Source organism: Ascochyta rabiei, chromosome 13 (genome assembly GCF_004011695.2).
Source record: "Ascochyta rabiei chromosome 13, complete sequence".
NCBI lineage: Eukaryota > Fungi > Ascomycota > Dothideomycetes > Pleosporales > Didymellaceae > Ascochyta > Ascochyta rabiei.
This window is the reverse complement of record NC_082417.1, coordinates 1,164,763-1,182,406: the sequence shown is the minus strand read 5'-3', so window position 1 is coordinate 1,182,406 and position 17,644 is coordinate 1,164,763. Positions and strand designations below refer to the sequence as shown.

Below are 17,644 nucleotides of genomic sequence, written 5' to 3'. Positions count from 1 at the left end.
GCTCATGGCCACTGCAATGCTCATCTCGCGGATGCTGTGTCTACCGTCCAGAAACCACCCGGTGCACCTTCAAGACGGGGCGTTTCCCCTGTGGCACCCGCCTAGGCCCCATTCGACCATTCGACCCTCGGTTACTGGTCCCTAACCGCTCACCGGTAGCTCGTGCGCCACCTTACTCCAGACGTCATTCAAGCTGAAGGAGTCATTCGATACCCTATCTATCTCAGACTAAATATCGCAACGGCGCAAACTCCATATCCGTACGCGACAGACAAATGAAATATGGGCCACCAGACTACTTTCGTCAGCCCAGACACTCACTCTTCTTCCCGCCCTATTCCAACCCACCATCTATGCCTCCCTCAACTTCTCCCTCTCCAAAGCGCCAATACAAACCCACGCACGCCTGGCAAAAAAAAAAAAAGCAAAGAGAAAAAAAAGCAAAAAGAAACCCTCCAACCTGAGAAATAGGGAAACTAGCTGGTGTAATGATGCTTTTTCGCGAGGCTGGAAGAACAAAACAAAGCTTTGCACACGTCGGTCTGTCCACTTAGGTAACAACAAGCGCAACGCTGCAGAACAAGCATCGGCTGTGGACAGCCAAAGAGGCATGCCTTTGAACAACGTTGAGCCCGACGGCGCTTGCAGGTAGCAGCAGGTAGCAGGTAGCAGGTAAAAGAATGATGCAAGGGCGATATGCCACCGTGACCACGTCCGGTGCGAGTGTTGGCGTTTCAGCAGCCACGTCATCTCTTGCGCTTCTTGCTCTTCTCCAGAGCACTGGCTGCGAGCGCAAACTGTGAAGTCTCCATCGCCATGTTGTGCTGCTCGTGCACGGGCGGAGGGCCCATGGATGTCGGCGCTGGAGCTGTCTTGACAGACACTCCCATGTGGCGTCCGTAACGTCCCTTGCGACCGTTGCCTTCGTCCTCACTGACGCACCCTTCGGCACCAATCCCCGCGTCCTTGCAACGCTGGCAAGGTCTCTGACGATCGCAACCCTTCTTACTCTTACGGCAGCGTTGGCAGCGTGGTTTGGACGAAAGGTCCTCGTCCTCGGCACCGAACTGGTGCTGGAAGTTGATCGACGCCGTCGAAGCCTTGCGCGATTGCGAAGGCAGCGAGGTAGGAGACATGGGCGGCTTGCTGGCCCCGTTGGTCTTGCTCTTGGACTTTGTCGAGAGCGAGCGTGGCTTGGACGGCTTGCCGGATTTGGTGGAAACCGAAGAGCGGGCCTTGGGTGCGCCAAATTGGACGCGAACATCGTTGTGCGCATCAGCCACAGCCTCGTCGCTCTCGCCTTTGAACGAATCGTTGTTGTCGTCGTACTCATCTCCACTGCTCAGAGCGTGGTCGTAAGCACGCACAGGGTTGTTCGCTCGCTCCATTGTGTAGGGCAGAGGAGGAAGTTCGCTGCCATTGTGACTGCAATCGTCGCTTTCATCGCTCGAGGAAGCAGCATCAGCCTTACCACTGAAGGTGTCATCGAGAGTAGAGGTAGAGGTCCGGCCGTGCGTGGAGAAATTGGAGGCATCTCCTAGGCGCATCAACTGGCGCGCAACGTCCTCGTCAGAGATGACGCTCAACGTGTGCTCAGGGGTTGGCAGGATCCCGCCACTGCCAGAGTAGCGGTGCGTGTACTGGCGCGGCTTGTAGCTGGCTGTGCCACTGGACATCGAGTATGGCGTCACGAGCCCGTTGGACATGTATGAACTGTCACCCGGCCCATAACTCTGCGGGGATGGAAGTGGGTGCGAGTAGGAGAACGTCTGTTGGTTGCTCATCGAGTATGGTGAACCAGCCATGTTGCCGCTGATACGGCGCTGAGGAGAGACGGACGATATGGAGTTTGTCATCGGCACCTGAGGAGGCACGAACAGAGGCAACTCCTGAGAGGAAGGGTTGTGTCAGAAAACTTGTGCAGGACAGCTAGTTGGATAGCACTTACGGAGCTGTCAAACTTCGCTCGCTTGCGACGACCACCCTCGACGATGTTGTCAACACTGATGTCGGCACTTGCCAAAGGCTCTTTACGAGAGCGACGTGAGCTGGTGACAGAGCCTTCGCCATCACTGTCACTGTAGTCTCCATGCTGTTCCGCGAAGCTGCCGTGGGAGCTGTTCCCGCGGCTCTTGACGGAAGGGCGGTTACGCCTGGAGTGAGCTGCAGCTGAAGCACTCCTTCTATCACGACCTGGATGGGGCGACTGGCTTTGGCGTCCAGAGCGCGAGCCCGACCTGGAGCCCAGCTGTTGGTTGTGCAATGGTGGGAGCATCTGGAAGCCGTCCTCCATGAGGTGACGAGACCGGCGTGGGGAGGTCGTCAACTGGCGAGGGGCAGGCGAGTAGTCGTCTGCGTCAGGGTCTTCTGCCGAGACTCGTACGTAGACGACCATGCCATGGTCGAAGTTCTCGTACCTCGCAATCAGTATATTCCCATGACGGTCCTCGAAGATGACGCCCCTGCGCTCGTACAACCCATAGAAGTTCTTGACCGTTGTGATGATCGAATCAGTTGTATCGTGCGGGAATATGTTCACTCTCATGGGCAGGCGAGCCCTGTGTTGAGGAGACTGAGGCAGCAGGAGCTCGAAGCTGACCTGCTTTGACGGCACCTGCTTGGAGGGCGACAGGAGATCGTGCGCTGCGGCCGTCTCGGTGCTTGGATAGACATCCATCATGCCGGAATCGCGCTCATGTGCAAGCATATCGTAGTCTGAGACCGAATGCCTTGAGTTGTGGTGGTGGCCCGCAGCACGGCCTTCGATGCTCTCGGTGGTGGATCTTGCGCTCGACACCCGAGACTGCGCAAGGAGGTGGGACACTTGCATAGCACGCCTGCTGGCACCAGAGCCTGGTTCTACGGCCTTTGAAACAAGGCTGTGTGTATGTGTGGGCGGGCAATTCACCAATCCTGCCGGTGTCGCAAGGGCCTCAGAGCGAATGGCGGTCGGGGGAGGGGGGAGGGAGGGGGGAGGGTAATCGAATATCGAGTCTGGGATATGTCCTGTCAGCAAACGACTCTCAATGATGGCCTCTATGGTGCTCCGCGCTCCACACGGTGTGCTCGAAAGGCTGCGATGGCTTTGATGGTGTGGGACGTCGTCACCGCTGCCGGGGTGGGCCGCCCTGAGGGAAGCCGGTGACGGCAGCGTTGGAGGACCAAGGGGCCGCCATCAGAAACATCCGCAGGCGCTGACGCGGTCGCATAGACATACAGAGAGACATACATACCGGCCGTGGTGTATGTGAAGGCAAACAAGCCCTGCCGGAGGTCTGCGATGTGTACCGCCGCTGGCTGAGGCACCGGGTTAGCGGTTGAGCGCGCCCAACATGATTGGGGCCGTGAGGGTACTGGATAGCGGTACCAGGCGCACTGTAGGGAGGGTGACGGGGCGGGAGACTTACGAGAGAGTGGTTGTGTTGGCTCTGCAAGGTGGTGTGGAGAGTGGAGAGGAAGAGGAGTGCGTTGGGGTGGTCATTCGCTAATGACCTTGCGACATGACCACGACGCCAGCGACTTGGGAATGTCAGAGCAGCAACAATGCGCCTTCCTAGGACTGCCAACCCTACATATTGCTGGTCGCCTTTGAAGCGAGAATCATTTCTAGTGGTCTATGTACTGCCATACCGAGGCTATCCTCTCGGCGCATTCGTCCCATCTTCGTATAACTCCCTGCGCATCGTGGCCACGCTGCCCCCAACTTCTGCCGTGGCCTTATCAGACACCTGTAGTATCTTGAGCAAGAAGGACGTAGCATATGGACTTCCCTACACATGTCGGCTGCCTCGTTGGCGCATGCCGCTCTACGCTGCGTGGAGCCCCAGAGCGGCACCGATGCGCCCAGGCATTAAGCCGCAAATGCATAGAGCGAGACAGGCAAATAGCGAGCTAGATATTAGAATAGATAAACTGCGCAGAGCACTCCGAGCTTCGCTGCCGCACTGCTCAACAAGACACAGGACTTGGCCCATGAGCTGATGCGCCGCCTTGCTGGCTCATCCTCTAGCTCCAGTGTCGACAACACGAGGACCTTGATGTGCAACGCAAACCCCTTCAAGATGCCTGGACATTATGATATTAGAGTCGCCTCATGGTACAGGTGCAACGAGATAGGCCAAATGCCTCCTGTTCCCCAGATCTAAGGAAGCGCTGGGGCTTCGTTGGCAGCTGGTTCTCGGCGTCTATTGGAGCAATCCCCGTGCAACGATCAACACCAAACACGTTGTTTGGGGATCGCTCCAGTGGATGACGATTGTCGACATGATCGCCTGAACTTTCCGCATCTACTGAGTGTTTCGAGAGCATGCGCTCCCCGAGAACGCTTCGAAAATTGCCTGCTGCCGCGGATGAATCCGTGACAACACGATCGCAAAGTCGCAGTCTGCGACCCACTTGTATGAGCAGCATACTCTAGCACTTTCGATTGCGAACCTCAACGATCATCCCCCAAACGATCGTGGTGCTGGAATTCCCGAACCTGCATGTGTGTGAACGAGCAGACAGGCCAGACGTGAGTAGCGCCGCAGGTAGACTTGTAGCTGGCATGGATAACCGGCCGAGAACGATGAGGGGTCACCCATTGATTGTAGCACTCCCGCACTTTGCGCAAGCTACTTCGGCACGGGAAAGCAGTCGCGGACCTTTTGACAGGCCAATCTCTGGCCTGTGGATACAGCGCGGTCTCGGTAGGGTGACGGATGTGTCGGTGATGTGTCGGTGAAGCTCTCGGCCCACATCTCCAGCGCCTGCGGGGGACAAAGCACGCGGGCAATTGGCAACGACAACAAACTGCAAGGGCTCCCAGGCAAGTACAAAGCATCCTCCTTTCACAAGGCGATTCTGAAGCCATGGCGCCAGGGCCAGATGAGCGCAGGCAGCAGTTTGAAACTTAGAGGCAGTGCGCTGGATGGTTGGCTGTGCGCAGCGCATTGTGGGCCACTTCAGGCCGGCGGGCATAGCGGCGCAACGATCGCAACAACATCTGAGGTCTTTTGCGAGTGCGACCACACCTTTCTGAAACATATCATAGCAATAGAGAGTGTTGTCAAGGAGCCTGGGATTATGGGCTGTATCACGTGCAGTCGCGCGTGAAATGCGTTGAAACCAGGGCTCTTGGCACGTCTCCTGACAGCAGGAGACAACACTGCCCTGGCGCTCAATGCAGGTATCGGAAATTTGCTTTTGCAGTCTGCAAAGGTTTAGCAAGGGTTGCGAACCTCGGGGATAATTTGTTAGGATCAAATTTGCGTTGTGTGGGGTAGCGCATTGAGAAAGAGCATTTCGTTGTTCTGGCGGTGGACGCGTTTATGACATCGCCGTTGCTCGGGAAGGCACGCTAGCGCCCGTTCCGGCCAAGTCGCGAGCTATGCCGATTCGATCGCTCGAGCTCTATTTGTTTACATGTCACAGCTCGACCCGTTTCCATATATACTTTGCGTCCAGCCCGGCTGCTGTTGTCAACACCACGTCTCGCGTCGCCCGACAACAGCTGTTCGAGTATCTCATCGCCGCCAAGTTAGATGGAGAGTTTTGTTATATCACCCTCTGTTTAGTAGCGCTTCGACATCAGTGCCGCCCCTAACGAGCCCGTCGCCAACACTCATTACGTTCGCGATCGCTGCCGAGACCACAAAACATCCGGGGGACTATTAACATCAATTGACAGATACACAGCAACATGGATGCAAAGGTGAGTGCGCTGTCTCCTGTTCGCCTTCACCCGGTCGTTGGACCGTGCAACCTGTTGTTTACCAACGCCTATTTGGGTTGCATATCAGAACTTTCCTCACAACACACTTCGACTGTTGCTAACGCTCTTCTCTCATAGCCACAGCGCCCCCTGCGGAGTCTCCGGCACCGCGACGAGAACGCGCCGTCACAGTTACCAGCCGGGAAAACTCTTAAGCAGGGCAAGTCGGTGTCTGCACTGAACGGTCTATCAATGCCTGCTGGAGCCATCAAGCCAGCCGCTAAGCGCGCCCCTTTTGCAGATGTCAGCAACACTACAAGGCTTCCTGTTGCAAAGGACGATATACACCTGGCTGGCAAGAAGAAGGACACACTGGTGCTGAAGGATCCTGCCGTAGTCTCGATCAAGGAGCTTGAAAAGCCTGGCGCACTGTCAAGACCTGCGCAACGACCTCTATCGACCGTCACTGCGAAAGCCAATGTGTCGACAAACGCTGAGTTGGTCGAATCTGTCGTTGCAAAGCAAGCCACCGTCGATGCCTCGCACCAGGCCACCAACACTCGCAAGACCATAACCAAGAAGCCGACCACTGTATTCCACGAGTCCAGGATCGAGGTCGTACCTGAGATCATCACAACAACGGTCCCAACACGGCAGGCATTGACGTCGCGGACCACCTCATTTCCCATTGAGGACCGTGCGTCAGAGCCAACAGCTGTTCGCCCAACCGAGACCGAGGCCATCATCCCTGCGCACAAACAAGAGAAGGCGATCAAGGTTGATGCAGAAGAAAAGTACGAGTACCTTGATGCTCTTGAGGAGCAGGCGCGTGTCATTGAACAAGAACGCAACGAGGAGCTTGCAAAGCTCAGCCGGGAAGAATACTGGGACGAAGACGACGAGGAAGAGTACTACGATGCAGATGGATATACAACCGCTAGGTCCCTTCGTTCGCGCAGCGACAACACCACTGGCGGTGTAACACTTGTTCCTGCGCCGCGTATCACAGTAAAAACCCAACGTGAGCTTGAAGCCGCGAAACAGTTCGTTGAGTTGCACAGATCTCCCGAAGATGTCGAGGACGAGCAGTGGGATACATCAATGGTGGCCGAATATGGCGACGAGATTTTCGACTACATGCATTCCCTTGAGGAAAAGATGAAGCCCAATGCCAACTACATGGACCACCAGGCCGAGATCCAATGGTCGATGCGATCGGTGCTTATGGACTGGCTTGTACAGGTCCACAACCGATTCACGCTCCTACCTGAGACTCTGTTCCTTGCAGTCAACTACGTCGATCGATTTCTTTCCGCCAAAGTCGTTTCTCTGGGCAAGCTGCAGCTTGTAGGTGCCACCGCTCTGTTCGTTGCTGCCAAGTACGAGGAGATCAACTGCCCTTCAGTTCAAGAGATCGTTTACATGGTCGATGGTGCCTACACTGGCGATGAAGTTCTCAAGGCCGAGCGCTTTATGCTCAGCATGCTGCAGTTCGAGCTGGGCTGGCCTGGGCCAATGAGCTTCCTGCGCCGTATCAGCAAGGCGGACGACTACGATCTCGAGACCAGGACTTTGGCCAAATACTTCCTTGAGATCACTGTCATGGATGAACGATTCGTCAGCTGCGCTCCAAGCTTCCTGGCCGCCGGCGCTCATTGTTTAGCCCGGTTCATGTTGAAGAAGGGCGATTGGGTATGTGAATGCGCGCTGCTCGGTTCAAGCTGTGCTAACAAGTTCTAGTCGCAATCCCACGTTCACTACTCCGGATACACCCTGAGTCAATTGCGACAGCTTGTTTCTTGTATCGTGGAGTGCTGCGACAACCCTCAGAAGCACCATGCCGCCGTGTACGAAAAGTATACCGACAAGCGTTACAAGCGTGCATCAATCTTCGTTGAGACCGAAGTTGCCAAAGGCTTCCAGCTTCCCTTTGCTTCGAGGGACAGTCTTGCTAGTCAGACGTGGAGAAGAAAGTGAATACTCCACGCTCACCTTCGCACAACCCCTTGACACTGGCCTCCAAATTGACGAGCATGCAGGTGTCGCATAACGGCGCACTTGATCTCTCACCAATCCGCGGCTGCCTTTAGCCAGCAGCATGGTCATCACCGGAATCTTCTTCATTCTTGTTTATTGTTTTCCGACAGCAGTACGAGACGTTTTGGCGGCTTCCTTGACCATAGCCAACACCAGCAGCCTTCTGACTCTTTGGCAGCCCACCCATCATTCGGCAATTCTCCACATGGCGCCTATGGCTTCCCGGCCTGAATCCCTTGCCTACGCCACAAGAGCTCATCGATTCAGCATAGCGTAATCACAGCACCATTTTCTTTCTGAGTATATTTTCTAGCATTCGAGCGTGGCGGATACATCACGATGGCACGAAGTCATGAACACCAGAACAGCGCACCAGTTTTTAATTCCCCATAACTCATGGCGTGGGAGGATTTCGTTAGTCAGCTCTTGAGCTTTGGGTTTCTTTTGGTTTCGTCTTGGACGCTTGGGGTTCTCAAGGAGTATAGACAGACATCGCGCTATGTGCGAGTCGTCCTGGGGTTTTTATCTGCTTTGGCGTCATGCGATCTCCCTCATGGGGGCGTAGTCGAGAAAAGCTAATTAATGCTTGCATCCTTCATAATGCACATGGGCTCACGTGTTGATCAGGAGTTTGGCAGTGACGTTTTGACACGACACATCGACATGTAATGTTTGCATCGCCGACACGGATCACGAGAATGCGCAGAGTAACATCATATTAATCACGAGGCTGCCTTGATTTGTCTCTGCCACTGGTGTTTTGATTGTTTAGACTGGGCTACTGTTGGACCTGGCGCAAATGGTTGGCTTGGTCGAAGATGTCGCCAGGACAACTGGCCCCTAAAGAGACCGCCATGGCGGTTCTCAATGACTCATCGTCTCCGAATACAGCGTTCGCATACCGCGTCGCCGCATCAACCAGCTATAACCCGTCCTTTGTCTCGGACCTTGACCAATCGGTGTCGACCTTTCGTTTCTCGTCTCGCCGTGCGATCGCTCGGGTATCTCAATGCATGTATCCGTGTACTGCTGATCCGTTCGTTCTTGCCTCCCTTCTTTGGAGGAAGGTAATTCACTTGCGCGGGCTAAGTAGCAGAGCTCACTGCGATGCGCCCTCTGCCGGTGCGATCAATACGACCGAGTCACCTGCTCGACGTTAGTATTGCATCACACCTTCTGTAGGGTTTGATGACTTGCCTCGCACAAACAGCATCTCGCTCTGCTTCTTCACCGTCCTGACGCGCGGTTCCTGGTCGTCCTCCTCTTCCTCGGCCACGAATATTGTCTCCTCAACATCGCCGAGAACAAGGTTGCAATGTGAGTCGTAGGCCTGCATCGCTACATTAGCTCTCGTTCTTGCGCCCACTGTCACGCCGAGCAAACACACATGTAATCTGCCCTTCAATTCGCGATCGCCGCGTAGTTTGACAAGGACAATCTCATCAATGCAGAGGCGCACAAGATCGAGAGGCTCGTTGGTCTCTTCTTTCTCGTCCATGGTGGGCTGAGGGTTGCGGGGTTGTGTTGTGGTGCGACCGATCAACGCGAGGTTCAACTTTGGAAGCTGCGATCTAGAGCTAGTCCGTGTTTAGTCATACGCACCGCATTGCGTCAGGCGCGTGGTCGGGGGCTTGCCCGTCACTCAACAACCACCACAATCAGTAACAATCGAAAGTGGCATTACATTTCCTGGAACCTCTCACACACATACATTCATTCAAAGGTGCCGACAAGTGTTTCGGCTGCACCATAACAGTCTACCGGTTTACTGACACACGTTGCCCCACCACCATCGACACCATGGCTGAGCTAAAAGATCCAGCACAGAAAGAGGAGGGAAACCCGCTTTTGGCAGCACTTCCACCAGCTACCGATCCGATCACATATCTTACCATCGTAGAATACAACCTTACAGAAGAGAATCTGCCTGTTCTGCATCAGATCCTCCAGGATGCAGAGTTGACGGCTAACATCGGCTGGGACCTTATTCATCTACTGCTCCCACTTCTTCCAGCATCCGAAGAGTGTTTGCAAGATATCGCTACCAAAGGGAACCCCAGAGAATGTGTCTTGAAAGTCACTGAAGCACTGCGATTACTTGATTTCGAAGAACCGCAGGAAGAAACAGACGACGAAGAAGACGCAGATGCCGAGGAAGGCGGGCTGAAGCTCAAAGTGCCAGATGTAGGAGTAGGAGAATCGAGCACTAGCCCTGCTTTTCCACGAACAGTTTTACCACCTTTACCGATACTCAAATTCGAGACTCTGCTTGACATTCTGGCTACGCTACACAGGCGAGTCAAGACAAAGTTCCCAAGCCGCTTCCTCTCAACCAGCCTGCAAGCTGTCCTCATTGCGTTCAACAAGGCAAACACGCACCAGGAAGAGCTCACGTTAGCCGCAATCAAGCTCGTCAAAACTCTCTCTGGGACTAAGAGGCCGCTTCTACCGTCAAGACGAAGCAGCGGCAATCTTCTTAGTCGAACAAACACAAACCAATCGCAGGCCGATCCAGAGGCGCAGAGTGAAGCACCAAATGTTGACGAAACGACGTTGGTCAACCGCTTACTTCAATCTTTCATCACCCACATTCTTGAAGATTACGTCTTATCCTTGACTTCGGACGACGATGTTCCAGGGTTGTCATGGGCCAGTAGGTTGATGGAGAAGTATGAGCCGCAGAGAACGCCGAACAAGCCGAACTACCAAAAGTACGCAGACCGATTCGCAGAAGATGAGGATTTGAGGTCCAGAACCGCGATCTTAGGACAGGTGGTGGCGTTGACACAGGATCTGGGGCTAAAACCAGAGGAGCTGGTCACAACTATTTTGGACTCTGAGATCGAGAAGCGAGGCGTTCCAGGCACCGAGGACGAGCCACCTGCCACAGCAGCCGACATTCCGCTATCAAGAACTGGCGCACTCATTCTGTACACTGCGCATAATGTCAAGCAAGAGCTGTACGCGGCAGCCCAGGGAGACGAGAAAACCTCGATTCCCATTTTCCCAGGACACGCAACCATACTCAAGAATTTCGTCGGCGCCCTCGGCCCACAGACTGTCGGTCTCGAGCCAGAAGCACTCCTCGATACCATTGTCGCCCTTGGCCTTATCGCCCTGGAGAACAACAACGTTGGCGAGCCTCAGGATGATGAGTCATTTGCTCAGTACCTCCAGACGGTGTCCCTTGTCTCCGCCAATACACCATCTCCCAGCCTTCGCGGCCTTGCGCACTACCTTACTACCACGATTCTGCGCTCCCACCCCCACGACCTCGTTCGTCTGACATTCATCCGCGACACGCTCGAATACTGTCCGTTCGAGAACCTCAAAGCAAGTGCAGTGTCTTGGCTCAAAGGCGAGACACTCGAAGCAAACAGCCCCGGCGGTGCTGACGATGAGTCTGAGACGTCTATATTCGCGACACCTGTTGCGCTGCAGACTGTTGCACCATATCTTTGGCCAGACCTCAGCGGCCACTACGCATCAATGAGTGTCGAGGTATCAGACTCATGGATGCAGTTCAGACAAGAACTCAGCTTCTACGTTGCTGCGCTCAATTTTTACTACCTCCTGCTCCAAGCACAGCACCTGCACGAGCCGCTCGGAGTCAAGAGCCTTGACATCACACATTATCTTGAGCCACTGAAGGAGGTCGCTGCGAGGTTTCAGAAAGAGTTAGTAGAAGGTGGTGAATTGGCCGCTGTGGTCGAAAAAGGGGACGCGAGAGAGCAGGCATTAGCTGACGTAGGGCTCCTGCAGAAAGTTGTCGAGTGGGTCGAGACTGGCCAGAAGAAGATGTAGTACGTGTGATGGTCGATATGATCGAGGCTTTTGAATGGCTCATGACAAGATTAGCTATAGAGTTTGATGTGTAAATGTAGCTACATGCTCAGACTATAGGAACAGACGTTGAAGTTCGTCGCGCTCCTGTGTGTGTGACTTTAGCGGCCGTCACCTATTGCAGTCTTTGTCACGTTGATCAGCATGAGGTCAAGATGTCACTGAACGGTGGCCATAATGTCTTATTGATCATGTTAGGCTGTTGTGCTCGTCCCACCCCCAGAAAGGCCACGATGTCTTCTTCGATCATGTTAGGCCATCCTGTCCTCCCTACCCTACACTTAGAAACCCACCCAGATCCGTGCGAGCCATGTCGGCTGAAGGCTTAGAAGTCGCAGGACTCGGCTAGAAGCACAGCCAATTCCTCTAGGGCAGTTTGGTCCTCTTCATTGAACCCATTCTCCTCAGCGCAATCAATGTCAATGATCGCAACCACCTTGTGAAAGTCAGCTTGCGCCTTTACAGAACCGCACGCGTCTGAACACAGCGCGACATTAGTAACGAACCTTTCCGTTCTGAATGATCGGTACAACAATCTCACTCTTACTCGCACCGTCGCAAGCAATATGTCCAGGGAACTTCTCAACATCGGGCACGAGCTGAGTCTGCTTGGTCTGCGCGGCGGCACCGCATACGCCGCGCCCGAACGCAATGGTCTGGCATGCTACTTGCCCATGGAACGGGCCGAGCAGGAGTTGCTGCGGGTTGGTGGGATTAAGGAAGTAGAAGCCTGACCAGTTTACGGAGGAAGAGGGGCCAGGGAGAGAGTGGTAGGCATGCCAGAGGAGAGAGGCGGTGTTTGAGAAATTGCTGTGGGGATTTCGTCAGTACGCTGTTTGCGCAGATGCTTCAGAGGCGTCTCAACGAGGAGAAAGCTGGAGCCATGATTGAAGGTGGTTGTTGAGAACCGTGAAAGACGTACCACACCTGACTATCGGTTAGTAAGATGCCCATCGACATATCCCATGTTGGCTATGCTTTGCGGAACAGTCGTCTTACCCAGTTCCTCTGCCCGTCAAACAGCGCTCGCGCCTGCTCCAGCACCTGCGCGTACACCTCTTGCTTGGTTAAGCCATCTGCAAAAGCGGACGCGTCTGCATGAACCTGACGACATGGTATTCAGTATCCTGATCTCCAGGACTCGCAGCTCTACGGCGCGCATACCATTTCTTTCGCGGTTCGCAAGACAAAAAATTCTTGCGTAGCGATTTCGAAGTTTGCAGAGGTTACGGCTCGAGGGGGGAACGCGAAACGTAAAAGTTGGAAATGCTTTTGCCGTGAGCCACCGAGTTGAGGGTCCGCACGATGATTGGTGGAAGGATGAGGCGGGACTCACGATGTGGGCACCTGGAGTTTAGGAAAGTGTGAGAAGAGTGCTTAATTGAGTGTGGAATTGGTGGTTTTTTAGCGAAGTGATGTTTTTGCAGCCGTAGAGTTCAGGTGCCTTCCACATTTGTAATCGATATTGACATTGCGTGCTTCATCCTTGTCTTCGCGGGCAACCAAGGCAGTTGGACAATACGACTTGGGATCAAGACTGTAGCCCGAATTGCAGAGATTCGTCACATGCTTTCCCTGCATTCCGGGCGAGAGCTCTGTTGGTTGAATGGCCTGTACCTGCATGACGTTCGAACCTTGATTCACCAAGAGTGCACGAACCGAAAAATTCGCACCGCGACAAACAAAGAGCTTTACAAGGATATTGATCGCTGGGACTAGCGATGTGCTTATTGATTGGAGGAACTGACTGATGAAGAACAAATTTAGCACAGGTAATGAAGTCTTAGATAACTATATAAATAATTTATTTTTGTTGATCGTCCACCACAGCAACGAAAACCCATCGAGCTGGCCGGTTGGCGCAATGGTAGCGCGTGGCCCTCCTAAGGCCAAGGTTGCGAGTTCGAGTCTCGTATCGGTCGCTGATTTCTTTTTGTTCTTTTGCTGTTCGTTGCTGTGCGTCTCGTTGTTGAAGTCATCTTTGAAGGGCTGTGTGATCTCGAATGCGGACACGTGATCTTTCCTTACGCGCCTACGCTTTTGCACAACATTACTAAGCTTCAGATCCAGTGCTGTCAAGGCTTAAACAGAACGAAAGATAAAACAATAAACCATTAACTACCCAAAATTCAGCAACTCGTGTGTTCCTGCGCTCATATGTTGAATTTAAAATCATTGTACACTGGTATGCAGAAGGGGTGCTCGATTGTGTTGTACCAAACCCATCTTTCTCTACAATACCATACAGGAGGCTTAGTGAGCCTATGAAAGTTCACTTCGACAAAGATGTCTCCTTGTCGCTACCAGTCGCATCTCTTCTTGCTGTAGGACGCCTGACACAGAAGCAGATAGATACCTCAACGAGAGACGACACACGGTGTGGAAGCCAGGAGCCAATACTGCGCGTCGATACTAACCTCGTTATTACCGTCATTATTGGTGTCACCGTTCATAACCACGAAGGCCAATTGCTGTCTGTTACGCACCAGTGCAGTTCCTTTGCGCGACACCGGCTGAGATGATGCTCAAAGATGAAGTTTGTTTAGAGAGGTGCGTTGCAGACGTGCAATGTACAGCCTATCGGGTTTGTTCTTCGCGTGTTCTGACGCTCCCCTAGCCACAGGACTCTGTAATCGATGTTAGCTGTCGCAGTTCCGACTGGATGTCCTAAGGACATATTTAGGACCGTTAGTCTACTGTAAATAGATGAGAAGGATGTTTGCAGACATCAAAAAGCCTAAGTGCGCAAATGCTGAATAGAAATCTGTTTAATCGCTATGTAATGCACATGTGTGTGCTGTCTCGTCTAATGGCATCGCCCTGAGCGGTTTGTCTTGCTTTGAGGATGCGTCTCCATGTTGATAAAGATAATATGGAAACCCTTGAGTGCGTGCTATGCACCATGAAACGCCTGGCTAAGAAATACATGATATGGAGTGGTATGGTGCGTCTTTCAAAACGACTCCGAAAAGCTGATGGGCAAAGTATGTACGAATGAAGTACAGTCATGATCATACCCCACTAAATCCTTAGTTGGGCTGAGGGCTGGGTTGAGAGCAAGTCAAGAAGTCTAGACAATGCAGGAGAGTCCAATGCGACTTTCGAACCCCAAAGTTCTGGTGATAGTGGGGGCCGAATGAGACTCTCGTGATGTCGAAAGATCTATTTCGTGGACCCACTCGGATGTTTGAGCGGGAAAGTAGTGCGACCTTGGCCGACGTTTGCCGCGACACCGCAGGAGATTGGATGTTGTTGTGGATGCGGTGATGCTTGGAGTATGGATCGTAGTGTCAAAATGGAGATTTTGCACAGCACACTCATAGTTCCATCTCCTCAATGTCCCGCATGACGACTTGTATTGATGCACGCTTTGCCGCCTCGGCCAGCAACGCTGCTGAGTTCAGGTATGCTGTGGTCTCGTTTTGTGTCTGACCAGCCCCCTGCCTGTTGGGCTGATACTCGTAACTGGGATGTCTTTGAAGCTGCATTGGGTGGTGTTGCTGCTGCTGCTGCTGCTGCTGTTGTTGCTGCTGATGTGGTTGTTGCTGTCGCGGCTGGTTCAGGGAGCCAAAGAAGTGCTGTTGCTGAGTGCCTGGCATGGTGGGCGAAGAGAGAGGCGCTGTGGACTGAGGAGAAGGCGAGGCTAGACTTGAGCTGCTGCTATAGCTGGAGATCTGCGAGGCACTTGAGGTTTGCAGGGGGGCGAAAGCTGGACGAGTGGGAAATTGCTGCGACATGGTCCTCGTCGTGGAAGTTGATGTTCTTTCGGAGGATATCGAAGGTTTTTCTGGGGACGATAGAAGAAGTTTCGAAAGAGTGGAGAGAGACTACTGTATACGCTGTCGCACCGGCGCACAGTACTAGGGGCGGCTGCGGGTGGTCTCAAAGTAACCGTGGTATCGCCGAAGAGTGTGCGGTACTTGGTGGCGATGCAATATATCCAACGGTCGTGGTACACGCTGGGCGTAGTCCTTTGTATTGACCAATATACCCAGAAAAGGCTGAATAGTGAACGGAATGAAGACAGGATAAAGTAGCAGGCGGCGGCGGCGGAGAGATAGGGCAAGTGCTATCGGCGGCGATTCAGCCGAGGCTGGCATGCATGCATGGCCTGTGAAAGACAAATTTCGTCACCCCAGAAAATCTACCGAAACGGCGTACCGCTAGTCTCGGATTATTGGCGGCTTCGCATCGAGCACCACAGATCGCTGAGGAAACTAGATCGCACACCCACGACCAGCGGGAAAGCAAGTTCCCAGGTCACAGTACAAGCACAAAACAAGAGACGATGCCTGTGAGCACCCGCTGCACCTTCCCCCCCGCGGCCCCGTGACTAATGCGCTGCAGCTCGTTCTCATATCAGGTGCGCTTTCTTCCCGTCTTTGGAACAGAAACAATTAACTGACCCGACGCTAGGATATCCTTCCGCGGGGAAAACAACACGAGCCCTCCAGCTCAAGACGTATTGCGAGTCCAAGATCGCCGGTACCAGAGCCGATGTGGATGCGCGCGCCAGCCGACTGAAGGTGCATCTCATTAACGATCAGACACTTGGTGTCTCACGCTCTGTCTATCATACCGCCAAAGCCGAGAAGGATGCGCGTGCGGAGGAATATTCTGCCGTAAAGCGAGTCCTCTCGCGCGATGACATCGTTATCGCCGATGGTTTGAACTACATCAAGGGCTTCCGCTATCAGCTATACTGCGAGGCAAAAGCAGTGTCGACGCCCAGCTGTGTGGTCAGTAACGTCTTCCTCACACCTCGAAGCAGCATCGCTGACAGGCTCACAGGTGCATGTAGGCACGCCCGCTGATAAATGTCGTGAGATCAACACATCACTCTTGGCAGATAAGGACAAAGATGGAGGGTATGAAGAGGAAGACTTCGAGAACTTGATCTTCAGGTACGAGGAGCCAAATGGCATGACACGGTGGGACAGCCCCCTGTTCATCGTTGTACAAGAAGACGAAACTGCCTGGTGTGACCAGGTGTGGGACGCCCTCGTAGGCAGTGACGGGAAGGCTAAGGTTGTCAGACCTCACCAGGCGACAGTGCTGGTACGTACCTTGGTATGCTGGGTTACACAGCAATGACTGATCTTCTGTAGAAACCTGCGACCGAGCAAAACTACCTCTACGAACTTGACAAAACAACGTCCGACGTCGTTGCTCAGATAACGACATACCAAAAGGACCATGCAGGAGAGGGAGGTGGACAGATAACGGTCCAAGACGTCCAGAGGCCCCTCGAGCTACCCGCAACGCCAATGACCTTGCCGCAGCTGCAGCGCATACGCCGCCAATTCATTACCATGAACCGATCGCACAGCTTTTCGAAAGCACGAATAAGAGAGGTCTTCGTGGACTTTCTCAACAACGAGTTCCTGCGCTAGAACAGCGGCGACTCTCACAACGTTATGCACCAAACGGCCGTTTCCCGCGCAGATGTGTGCTAGAGTACATGAGGCTGCGGCACACGGACAAGCTCATCCATCCCACCGAGAAACAGCCTTGTCGCCGTTTACGGATACCGACGGCGTGAGGTTCCATCTGCGTTACATCCCTGTTGCCGGAACTGTCGCCGGAACAGGGCTGTGAATGGTTCTGAGGGATTGAGGACGACCCGACTTCCTCCGATTTTCTGATCCGATTCAATCGCGAAGCATATCGTGTCGAAGCTTTTGCCTTTACCATGGCGGCATTTTCGGCTTCCGCAGACCTGGCGTGGTGCACCATCGGCAGTTCAGTGGCCTTGCATGTCCGTGTATGCAGGCTCAACGCCGCGTCCACCGCGACACCATCGACGAAGCGGTTCCGCAAAACCAAGATGTGGCTGCTGGGAAGGTGTGGTAGATACCCCTCTCATTGGAGATTTTGCAGGCAATGATGGTCACAAGGAATCCGACCAATCAATACAGACACGCTGGCCAACAGTCTCTTTGCACTGCGCACCATGACACTCTACATTCCTGAAAACTTGCTTGCCTAGAATCCCCACCTCGAAACCCCTACGAACTCTAACTATCACTAGACTCTGTATAATGCACAATTCTAAAAGGGACATTCCCATTC

At 53.6% G+C, this 17,644-nt stretch overlaps 7 protein-coding genes and 1 non-coding gene across 8 annotated transcripts, besides 3 other annotated features; 4 read left to right on the top strand and 4 right to left on the bottom strand.

The window, feature by feature from the left end:
* Positions 1–411: 411 nt before the first annotated feature.
* Positions 412–451: a tandem repeat.
* A 295-nt stretch (positions 452–746) lies between these two features.
* Positions 747–2,830, bottom strand: EKO05_0007897 (uncharacterized protein; the record flags this gene model as incomplete). The annotated part of the gene is made up of 2 exons (XM_038941129.1): positions 747–1,889; positions 1,949–2,830. 2 exons carry the CDS (start codon positions 2,828–2,830, stop codon positions 747–749), a joined length of 2,025 nt encoding a protein of 674 aa, XP_038796964.1.
* Positions 2,831–2,951: 121 nt separating this feature from the next.
* Positions 2,952–2,978: a tandem repeat.
* Positions 2,979–5,680: 2,702 nt separating this feature from the next.
* EKO05_0007896 (B-type cyclin) lies at positions 5,681–7,669 on the top strand (the record flags this gene model as incomplete). The annotated part of the gene is made up of 3 exons (XM_038940961.1): positions 5,681–5,692; positions 5,831–7,384; positions 7,433–7,669. The coding sequence occupies 3 exons, from the start codon at positions 5,681–5,683 to the stop codon at positions 7,667–7,669; spliced, it is 1,803 nt and encodes a 600-aa protein (XP_038796965.1).
* A 1,216-nt stretch (positions 7,670–8,885) lies between these two features.
* EKO05_0007895 (uncharacterized protein) lies at positions 8,886–9,227 on the bottom strand (the record flags this gene model as incomplete). The annotated part of the gene is made up of 2 exons (XM_038941163.1): positions 8,886–9,059; positions 9,117–9,227. The coding sequence occupies 2 exons, from the start codon at positions 9,225–9,227 to the stop codon at positions 8,886–8,888; spliced, it is 285 nt and encodes a 94-aa protein (XP_038796966.1).
* A 302-nt stretch (positions 9,228–9,529) lies between these two features.
* EKO05_0007894 (uncharacterized protein) lies at positions 9,530–11,533 on the top strand (the record flags this gene model as incomplete). Its single annotated transcript, XM_038946331.1, has 1 exon — positions 9,530–11,533. One exon carries the CDS (start codon positions 9,530–9,532, stop codon positions 11,531–11,533), a length of 2,004 nt encoding a protein of 667 aa, XP_038796967.1.
* Positions 11,534–11,897: 364 nt separating this feature from the next.
* Positions 11,898–12,739, bottom strand: EKO05_0007893 (L-methionine (R)-S-oxide reductase; the record flags this gene model as incomplete). Its single annotated transcript, XM_038940986.1, has 5 exons — positions 11,898–12,008; positions 12,079–12,382; positions 12,495–12,499; positions 12,572–12,676; positions 12,737–12,739. The coding sequence occupies 5 exons, from the start codon at positions 12,737–12,739 to the stop codon at positions 11,898–11,900; spliced, it is 528 nt and encodes a 175-aa protein (XP_038796968.1).
* Positions 12,740–13,422: 683 nt separating this feature from the next.
* Positions 13,423–13,494, top strand: EKO05_13t4. The gene has a single exon. It is a non-coding gene; the product is annotated as a tRNA-Arg (tRNA).
* Positions 13,495–14,889: 1,395 nt separating this feature from the next.
* EKO05_0007892 (uncharacterized protein) lies at positions 14,890–15,171 on the bottom strand (the record flags this gene model as incomplete). The annotated part of the gene is made up of 1 exon (XM_038946332.2): positions 14,890–15,171. One exon carries the CDS (start codon positions 15,169–15,171, stop codon positions 14,890–14,892), a length of 282 nt encoding a protein of 93 aa, XP_038796969.2.
* Positions 15,071–15,105: a tandem repeat.
* A 689-nt stretch (positions 15,172–15,860) lies between the features above and the next one.
* Positions 15,861–16,965, top strand: EKO05_0007891 (kti12, chromatin associated; the record flags this gene model as incomplete). Its single annotated transcript, XM_038941028.1, has 5 exons — positions 15,861–15,866; positions 15,920–15,935; positions 15,989–16,311; positions 16,364–16,630; positions 16,681–16,965. 5 exons carry the CDS (start codon positions 15,861–15,863, stop codon positions 16,963–16,965), a joined length of 897 nt encoding a protein of 298 aa, XP_038796970.1.
* Between the last annotated feature and the right edge of the window lie 679 nt (positions 16,966–17,644).